General features: G+C 43.2%; 1 protein-coding gene across 1 annotated transcript in view; it reads left to right on the top strand.

The window, feature by feature from the left end:
* Positions 1 to 7193, top strand: part of cd109 (CD109 molecule) — a 140374-nt gene extending 133181 nt beyond the window's left edge. The window contains exons 31-33 of the mRNA XM_072580292.1: positions 2569 to 2725; positions 2895 to 2997; positions 6347 to 7193. Coding sequence (XP_072436393.1) covers positions 2569 to 2725; positions 2895 to 2997; positions 6347 to 6540 — 454 coding nt within the window. The 3' untranslated portion in view covers positions 6541 to 7193. The remainder of the gene's footprint in view (positions 1 to 2568; positions 2726 to 2894; positions 2998 to 6346) is intronic.
* Positions 7194 to 10718: the final 3525 nt, after the last annotated feature.

Below are 10718 nucleotides of genomic sequence, written 5' to 3'. Positions count from 1 at the left end.
ACAGGCATTTTTAAAAGGAGGTAGTAAAAGTACCAACTCAATAGATTCCATTTAAGTCAATAAAGATGTTCTTTATTTCAGAAAATTATAGTTGAGCAACAAAGTTGGAAAACAACTAAAATGGATGATTAAGGTCTATTATAATATATTGGACTTAACAGCACAAAGCCAAGTACTCAACTAGTGTTCTGTTTTACATGACTTCATTTAGTTTCCCTGTAATTATCAAAGGTAGAATCCCTGCAGTGCAGAAAGAGGCCAGTTGACCCATCATAGTGGCTAGAACTGCTACCTCACAGGGACATGGGTTCAATTCCACCTTTGGGCGACTGTCTGTGTGGAGTTTGCACATTCTCCCCGTGTCTGCGTGGGTTTCCTCCGGGTGCTCCCACAATCCAAAGTTGTACAGGTTAGATGCATTGGCCAGGGAAAATGCAGGTTTAAAGGGATAATGTAGGGGGTTGAGTCTGGGTGGGATGCTCTTTGGAGAGTTGGTGTGGACATTTTGAGCCGAATGGCCTATTTCCACACATGAAAGTCATGTCTGTGTCAAACTTCTGAAGGGAGCCCCCTACTCTATCCTCATATTTCCCATGGCCAATCTACCTAATCTGCACATTTTTGGATTGTGGGAGGAAACCCACACAGTCACAGGGAGAACATGCAAATTACAAGTAGACAGTCACCCATGGGTGGAATTGAACCCAGATCCCAGGCGCTGTGAGGCAGTAGTGTTAACAACTGCGTCACCAACTGGTGTAAGTTGCAGTTGCACATTCTGACCCCAACTCCAAGCTGAAGACGTTTCTGTTACATTTCCTCTTGGATTTATTACTGACTTTGCCTAATAACCCAAGCCTCTAGTCTGCATCCACAAGTATGACCACCTTCTCTAGGCTTGACCCATCCAACTCTCTCATCATTTAAAAAATCTCTAATGGGGTCTCATCCAGAGAGATAGTTAGTATAGTAATGAAGACATGAAAGTAAAGGAGATTAAGAGAAGTAAAGTATGAGGAAGGATGGAAAGGAGTGAGTACATGGAAAAAGAATGAATAAAGTATCATAAGGAACAATAAAGTGCTTTGCAAGGATTGTACAAGTATTGTTCTAAGGCCTGTCCTCCTGAGTAGAGAGAATTATCACTTTCTAAATGACAATCAAGACTTGGAAATGGTGTTCACTGAGTGCTTCGGTCTGGTGTTCAAATGTATGACAAGTTGCCAGGAATGATGACCAATATCCAGGCGTCAGGATTGACTTGACCAGCAGCTGGATGTTGTAATAAGGACAGAGTGGGAGTTGGCTCTTTGGAGAGCCTGTCTTGTGATTTATTAAGTGAGGCATCAAGCGTTTTCTCAACCGCTGTCCCTCACTAAATTCAGCATTTGTCAGCACCATGTGCGCTCAACCAAACATCCGGGACTCTGCAGATCATCTGCAAATTTAGAGATTTTGCCTGCAACGCCCATTTCCAAATTTATTAATATAAATCACAAAAAGCCAGAGTCCCAACATTGGTTCCTGGGGAACACCACTTACAGCTCATCTCCAGTCTGAGAAATGCCCGTCCGTACCTACCTTCTGTTTCAGCTCCTTTATCGAACGTCAATCCTTGCTGCCAAAGACCATCAATCACAAACATTTCCAGTTTGCTAACTAACCTGCCATATGGCGTCATATGAAAGTCCAAATACTGAGCATCTGCAGCACTACACTCACCCACTACCTGTGTCACCTTGTTATAGAACTCAAATTAAATTTGTCAGCTATGACCTGCCCTTGACACAACCATGTTGCCTGTCGAGTATTAGCTTTTTTTTTCTCTCTAAGGTAGATTTATCTTGTTTATTAATTAGAAAACATTTACAACATGGCTGACTTACATTAGTTTGAACCAAGGTGCATTCACATTCTGTGCAACAAATACATTCAAGACTTCTGCCCTGTTTGAATTACCCAGGAACTTGGGCAGCCTATAGTTTGGCATATCTGCTTCCATGGCAATGCCGTAGCCAATCACAGCAAACTTGCCGATGAATCAGTACCCTCTCTCAATTGTTACAATCTGCTGAAAATTTGTCTTCTTCCATGTGTCCTGATAACTGCCAACTGAAAAGTTTTAACAACCTGTGTCACTTTTTAGCAATGTTTTTGTGGTCTTGTTGATATTATTAATATCCGTCAAGAGAAACAATCCCAATGACCCACAATGGAGCTGCTGGTGGACTTTGAATCCAATGAATAAAATCTGGAATTATCTCCCTCTCGCCATCACCAGTGGTGATCTTCATTGCTGTCAATGGGTTTTGTGTGGATGAATTGGGAAAACATAGTGATTGACTGGTGGTAGTTAAAAAGTATAATGGGTGATTTGGTGATGAGACAGAGCACTTCTGGACATACCCAATACCTAACCCCTTCCACTTTAATGGAGAGAAATAACACTCCCTAAAACATACTTGACTAATGATGGATGGATGGCCATTGGGGGAAGGGGAAAGATAATATTGCAACTCATGTAAAATAGCAATAAAGATGAAATTGATTTTGCCTTTGTTCCTCAAGGTATCGAGGTGAGGGAAACATTTCCAGCACGGGAATGGTTCTGATGAAAGTGGGAATGCTGAGTGGCTTTAGCCCAGAAATGAACAAGATCCAGGTCAAGAACCCATTGAAAAAAGTCGAGTTTGAAGATGGACAAGTCAGTCTGTATTTTGACTCGGTGAGTCAGGGATTTTTCTTTCATGTGTAGGATGTGTCCACCCCTGGCACCTCTCTTCAATGTTTCGGAGAAGAGGTTCCTGTGAGAATGTTCTCATGTAAATCGTAGAAAGTTCAGATTTGGACACTTAGAAACATGACTCTATGACTTGGTGTTTTCTTCTTTCTAGCTTAATGACACTGAGATCTGTGTGAGGATCCCCATGATAAGGGATTCCAAAGTTGCAAATTCCCAGGATGCCACGGTCAGAGTATTTCAGTATTATGAGCCAGGTGAGTCCCTGAATTTTTCGGTTTGGAGTTTGGGTGTGGATCTGTATCCCTAGCCAATATGGAAACGTTGGTCTAATTTCTCTGGAGTCGGTCAGGGCGTAGGGACAAGCTGGGTTGTCGGCTGGTGTAATGGAGCATTTCGGAGTGTCAGGGGGTCTTGTGTTGTGCGGGAGTGGTCAGTTCAGGATGAGGGGGTAGAATCGAGGGTGAGGGTGTTGAGCGGGGCTTGGGAGGAGGGGTGGCATCTATAGAGCCAGTTGTTGAGTTACCCAGGAGGCGGATTCAGGTTTAATATTTCCAGGGGAACTCTCCAGGGAGGATTAAATCACAGTCATGTGATGTCTCTGACTCTAACTTCAAGTTGGAGTCATTTGTCCAGGGGCCTGGCATTGTTCATCGCAGTTCCCACAGAGTCAGTCCATCAGGATCTCTGTAGGATGACAATGTGTTTTTCTAATTATACTGTCCAGACCCTGACTGACCACAGCAGGGAGGATCTGGGACATGTCTCAAAATTAGTTCAATCCAAATTTGGCATATCCAATATCCTGCTGTCAGAGTGGATTGGCTCTCCACCGTAATCTCTCAAAAGAAAATAATGACACAACCCTACTATTTTAAATACATATTCTCAGGATGTTGGCATTTTTGGCTGGGACAACATTCATTGCCAGTGCCCTGGAGAAGGTGGTGCTGCCTGTTCTCTGTATATCACTGGATTGTGAGGAGGGGTGTTTCTCACACATACAGCAGACAGCAGAGAACCTAGAACCTCGATCCTAGAACATGGAACACTACAGCACAGGAACAGGCCCTTCGGCCCACCATGTCTGTGCTGACCATGATGCCATTCTAAACTGATCTCTTTTGCCTGCACATAGTCTGTATCCCTCTATTCTGTCTGTGCATGTCTGTCTAAATGCCTCTGAAACCTTACTACTCTCTCTGCACCTACCACCTCCCTCTGTGTAAAAAAACTTGTCTTTCACATATACTTTCCCCTATCACCTTAAACCTATGCCCCCTAGTATTTGACATTTCTAACCTGGGAAAAAGTTTCCAACTATCCACACTATCCACACCTCTTATACCTTTATAGTTTTCTATCAGGTCAGCCCTCAGCCTTGGATGCCCTATTAAAAACAATGCAATTTGTTCTTAGAGCTAATACAATCCAATCCAGACAACATCCTGGTACACCTTGTAAAGATCATAACAAGGTCAGCTGAATGGAATACAAGTTCCCTGATTGAGGCTGTTAATCTGGTCTAATAAGGGAGCCCTGGCTGACAGATATAAACAAGAATGTCCTCATTTCCCTGTAAACTGTTTGAAAGGTAGGGTTTGGGGCCTAGCTTTGCTGCTCCTCTCCCTTGTAAAATTGCTGTTGTATGCAGCTGTAAATTTTAACTGTTTTTTGTAAATTGTGTTGTAATTTGTTTAATAAAATATTATAAACAAGAATGTCCCCTCAAAGTCTATTTTGATTTAATCCCTGCCCTTCCCTTCACTGTTTTGATCACACAGCATTGCCCTTTGATGTGAAGGGCACTGCTTGTCACTGGCCACTTGGGTGTTTCCTTTCTTCTTGGTGGTGGGAATTGAATAAAGATTCGTGCACCTCGTGACTTTCACTGCGTCTCACGCCTGCACACACACACCATGGATGCTGGGGGAAAATAAGCACTACTTCAGTTATTTGCAAGGTTTGTGAAGGTTTGTAGCACAGGTTGAGGTTTAGGGTGTAGGTTTGATCACTGAGCTGTAGGTTTGATATCCAGACGTTTCATTACCTGGCTCGGTAACGTCATCAGTGGCGACCTCCAAGTGAAGCGAAGCTGTTGTCTCCTGCTTTCTATTTATACGTTTGTCCTGGATGGGGTTCCTGGGGTTTGTGGTGATGTCATTTCCTGTTTGTTTTCTGAGGGGGTTGATAGATGGTATCTAGATCTACGTGTTTGTTTATGGCGTTGTGGTTGGAGTGCCAGGCCTCTAGGAATTCTCTGGCATGTCTCAGAAAACGAACAGGAAATGACATCACCACAAACCCCAGGAACCTCATTCAGGACAAACATATAAATAGAAGCAGGAGACAACAGCTTCGCTTCACTTGGAGGTCGCCACTGATGATGTTACCGAGTCAGGTATTGAAATGTCTGGATGTCAAACCTACAGCTCAGTGAGCAAACCTACACCCTAAACTACCACAGTTAGGCGGTAGTGTGGGGATATAACAAAAAGAGAAAAAAAAGAAAATAAAAGAACAGAAGTTCTGTTCACGCTGAGAGCTGCCTCTGAGGGAGCTGGATCAGTATGTGCAAGACTGTCCTCTTGATTGTGTCAGAGGGGAGGGAACTGACTCTGGACCAGCTGCCCACATCCAAAAAGAAGACAAAAAAAGGAGAAAAAAAAAGCAGTTGTGTCAGAGGTTCTGTTCACTCTGAGAGTTGGCTCTGAGGGAGCTGGATCAGGGTCAAGGACTCTCCATGTGTAAATAAAGGGTGACTTGGTGAGGGTATCCCAACCTCTGTGGAGTTTTTTCCAACCCATATTAAGAGAAAAAAACAAGAATGTCCCCTCAAACTCCATTTTGATTTAATCCCTGCCCTCCCCCCTTCGCTGTTTGATCACACAGCATTGTCCTTTGAGAAGGGCACTGCTTGTCAATGGCCACTCGGGTGTTTCCTTTCTTCCTGGGGGTGGAATATAAATAAAGATTCACGCACTTGTTGTTCTTCACTGTGTCCGACATCTGCACACACACACGACATGGACGCTGGGGAAAAATAAGCACCACCGCTGCCAGGCAGTAGTGTGGGGGGAAAATAAAAAAAAAAGAGAAAAGAACATTAGTGTCACACATCCTGAAAAAAAAACGGGAGTGTTAGAGTGAGTTGGCTCTGAGGGAGCTGGATCAGTGTCAAGGATTCCCCATGAGTAAATAATGCATGATTGGTGACCAGATACCAGCCTCTGTGGAATTATTCAAATTTTTTTTTTGCTTACTTATATTGAAAGTGTCAGTGACTATTAAGGAAGAGCAGATGAAAGTCCATTTGGATGGCGTATGAGTGTCTCAGAGGGAATTCTTTGCTAAATTAGAAATATATAAAGATCGGAGCAGGAGTAGACCATTCAGCCCCTTGAGCCTGCTCCAACATTCACTATGATCATGGCTGACCATCCAACTCAGTCCCTGTTCCTGCTTTCTCCCCATACCCCTTCATCCCTTTAGCCGTAAGAACTACATTGAACTCTATCTTGAAGACATTCAATGTTTTGTATAAAGAGGTCTTTTGGAATACGATAAGGTGAATTGATTGATTGTCGTGTTTTGCTTTAAATACAGCGAAGATGGTGGTGAGAACATACAACTCGAAGGTGATGTCAGACACCGACACGTGCACCTTCTGTGGCATTGGCTGTAACCTGTGTCGCTCCCAGTTCAACTCTATATCCGGCCAGTCCACAGCTCCGACTCTGGCCGGATGTCTGAATGTCCTCCTGCTCTCTCTTCTCAGTGTTTATCTCAGCTTGTCTTAATTACACAGCTATCATTGAATATAAATTTCCTCTTGGTGAAATAATTATTGCTTTAATTGGGAGAGGGGTGCAGAAAGACTGGCAGAGACATGTTTGACTCTGTCTTGGAAACCACTGTAACTTAGCAAACTGCTTTTTGCAAGCTCTCTGTTCATGATTTGTTCAACGTCCTCCTTTTGTCGATTTGTCCAGTGAAAAGGTATACGTTTTCCATGAATGTTTCTCCACTTTTACCCCACCTTTATACTCTATTGAACTTAACCTCTCCGGATTTCACAGCAAGCAAGACTATCCTGAATTTACAACTGCTGACTGAGTTATGGTCCTCCTAAACTCATTGGAACAAACTGTGGATCTATCAGCTTGCTGTGTTCAGAAACTGGCGTCTTTTAAATATTCACATAGTGCATAAAGTTCCCTAACTTTCTCCTCTGGCCTCTTTCCTGCGTTTGCTTTGTGTATGGGTGTGTGTGTTTGTTTTTCCACATGCAACTACTGATTCGCAAAAGAAGTAAAAGAAAATTTTTAATCCGCTGAGACCAAATCGTAATTAAATTGTGTGTGCGTGTATGTGCAGCAAAGGAATCAGGTCTGGCTAATACTGCTGTAAAATAAATCTTGATGTTATAACGTAAGTAAAAATAAAATCAAGTTTTGCCCCTATGTTCTTGGCAGTTTTTCATTGAGAAATCACCACAGTAGAATTAAACCATCCACAGACCTTATTGAAATGAGACACTTTTAATAACATCTCTATTCTTCAGCTTATGGGGCTGCAGTATCTTAACTTCACATTTTTTTGGTGAGTCACACACTCTAATACTTTACAGTGAGTACTGTGATACTGACAGGTTAACACACAGCACTGAGAACACTTACATGAGGTTTATCCACCGTGATGGGTGTCCTAATTGATGGGATAAAAAGCACAGAGAATTCTGCAGTGTTACACATTATAAAACCCTTATAACACAAAGGGAGCTCCTGTTAGTTAAAGGAGTCCCCAATTCACGACGGTCCCTCCTTCTCTGTCTGCCAAAAGGCCTGCAACATGTATAGCTACATGTATATACATTCACAGAACATAGAATGTACATCATTACAGCAGAGAACAGGCCCTTCGGCCCTTGATGTTGCACCAACCTATGAACTGATCTAAGCCCATCATCATCCATGTGCTTATCCAAGTTTTGTTTAAATCTCTCTAATGTGGTTGAGTTGACTACATTGGCAGGATGGGCATTCCATGCCCTTACCACTCGCTGCATAAAGAACCTGCCTCTGACATCTGTCTTAAATCTATCACCTCTCAATTTGTAGTTATGCCCCCTTGTACAAGCTGACGTCATCATCCTAGGAAAAAGACTTCCACTGTCCACCCTATCTAATCCTCTGATCATTTTGTATGTCTCTATCAAATCCCCTCTTAGCCTTCTTCTCTCCAATGAGAACAGATCCAAGTCTCTCAGCCTTTCCTCAAAAGACCTTCCCTCCAGACCAGGCAACATCCTGGTAAATCTCCTCTGCATCTTTTCCAATGCTTCTGCATCCTTCCTATAATGTAGTCACCAGAGCCATACACAATATTCCAACTGTGGCTGCACAAATGTTTTCTACAGTTGCAGCATGACAAATGTCTCTGGAACTCAATCCCTCTACCAATAAAACACAACATGCTGTATGCCTTCTTAACAGCACTATCCACCTGGGTTGCAACTTTCAGGGACTCCAAGATCCCTCTGCACATCCACACTACTGAGAATCCTTCCATTGACCCAGTACTCTGCCTTCCTGTTATTCCTCCCAAAGTGAATCACCTCACATTTAGCTGCATTGAACTCCATTTGCCACCTCTCAGCCCAATTCTGCAGTTTATCCAAGTCCCCCTGCAACCTGTAACACTCTTCCACACTGTCCATTACTCCACCGACTTTAGTGTCATCTGCAAACTTACTAACCCATCCACCTATGCCTGTGTCCAAGTCATTTATAAAAATGACAAACAGTTCATAGTTATTAACTGAATCTCCATCTACAATGAGACAGTGCATTCTGGATTATTAACAGCGTGAAATGAATTGCCCTTCCTCCCGCACACTTTTCGGCAGAACTAGCTCAGCCACGCCTGAAAAGAGAACAGGAACTGTTATTGTATCGGATTGAAACTCTGTGTCAATGTCATTGCTGATGCTATTCTGACATTTCATTGAAGTTTACCTCTTTTGCTGTGACAGGACAATGGGTCGTTAGGTCAAGCACAGGGACCTGCAAATTGCTGGTGTCCTGTGCAAGGTTTGGGACACTGAAAGCTTAAACTCACCTTTCACCTTCCATCTAATAGTTACCCCTCTTGCCAGCGTTGTCAGAGGAAGGCCGCACCTCTTAAACCTGCTACCCCACCTTGGAATAGAAACATTGAAAATAGGTGCAGGGGTAGGCCATTCGGCCCTTCGGGCCTGCACCACCATTTAACATGATCATGGCTGATCATGCAATCTCAGTATCCCACTCCCACTTTCTCCCCATACCCCTTGATCCCTTTAGCTGCAAGGGCCATGTCCTGTGACCTCTTGAATATACCCAATGAACCGGCCTCAACAGCTTCCTGTGGGAGAGAATTCCCCACGTTCACATCTCTCTGAGTGAAGACATTCTTCCTCATCTCAGTCCTGAATGGCTTACTGCTTATTGTTCAACTGTGATCCTTAGTTCTGGACTTCCCCAGCAACGGGAACATTTTTCCTGCATCTGGCCTGTCCAGTCCCATCAGGATTTTGTGTGGGATAATACTGGGATAAGGGGCAAGGCCATTGCTTATTGTCCATTGGTAGGTTGCCCTTGAGGGACTGGGGGCAATCTGCCTTCCCTTGAATCCATTTCCCCGGGCGTGGGCTAGAGGAAGCCTGTATGCCAACAGAACCCTCCAATGGGTTGAGAACTGAGGTCAGAATGAATTTCTTCATAGATTGTGAATCCTTTGAACTGTCTTACCTCAAAGAGCTGTCATCAAGTACAATAAAGATCAAGATCCACAGGAACCTGGACACTCAGAGATTCCAAGAATCTGGAGACAGGGTGAGAAAGTGGACTCAAAGTAGATCGACCAATCTGTCTGAACTATAACATCACCACAGTTTTCTTGGATCAAAGAGTTGATCTGTCATTAGAGGGAGACAACTCGGGAGAGGCTTTAACCTGAGGGTCACCATGCTTCTGGTAAGGATAGAAATTGCGAAGGAGATTCCATCATTGTAACTTCAGCTGAGGTGGGAATTGGACCCACACAATTAGGTGTCACTCTCAATCACAGGCCAGCTAGCCAGCCAACTGAGCTAACCAACCTCTGTCAATAAGGTGTGTACAGCCTTCCCCTGCTCCTGTGGCTTGTGTTCTCTTGTGAGAATAGTCAGGGCTGGGACAGGGATATACATCAGTGTCCAATAGGGCAGCAGTTCAGTTTGTGAATTCTGTCCCTGCCTCAGAGAATATTATTCCTCTCTTTGTTCCAGGACAAGTGCAATTTATTTATTTTCTGAAGTAATTGAGCTTTCCCATTGCTGCATGAGCACAGTCACAATTGTCACAGCTGTTTTTCTGCAGAAAACATTTGAAGAATAAATGACCAAACTTACATTAGTCCAACCAAGAGATCACTGGATCTTTATTGGTTTCAGTCTCTCTTGCTCGGTCTCTCTCTCGCAACTGGTTTTTCTCCACATAGGGAGTAAAATAGAGCACAGTATTTGAATAAGACCAGAAAGATTGAATCCCACTGGAAAGAGTGACATTTTACTAAAGCTTTTCAACCTGCACTCATCAGGACCAATGCAAGAATGCCAAATTTCAATCACAGCAATTTACACTGTAGGAGAAAATATTGGCTGATTGGTCCGCAAGTTGACTGAAGTATTACCATGGCGAAAGTGACAGGTAAAAAATTCAAATTTGTGCAGAATGCGCAAGATTGGAACTATTGTACATCAGCATGAAATTATATTTACCTAACAGCTTGCACATCCTCACAATATCCCGACACTCTTATAAGCAAGGAAAGACTTTTTAAGTCATAATCACTATGTAAATGTAAAGGATGCAGCAACCAATTTACACACAGAAAACTCACACAAACAGCACTACTGTGAATCATTGATTAATATGTTCTTGGGGGTTCAAGGAAT

Source organism: Chiloscyllium punctatum, chromosome 11 (assembly GCF_047496795.1).
Source record: "Chiloscyllium punctatum isolate Juve2018m chromosome 11, sChiPun1.3, whole genome shotgun sequence".
NCBI lineage: Eukaryota > Metazoa > Chordata > Chondrichthyes > Orectolobiformes > Hemiscylliidae > Chiloscyllium > Chiloscyllium punctatum.
Note: the sequence above shows the minus strand (reverse complement) of the source record. Positions and strands in the feature narration are given on the sequence as shown.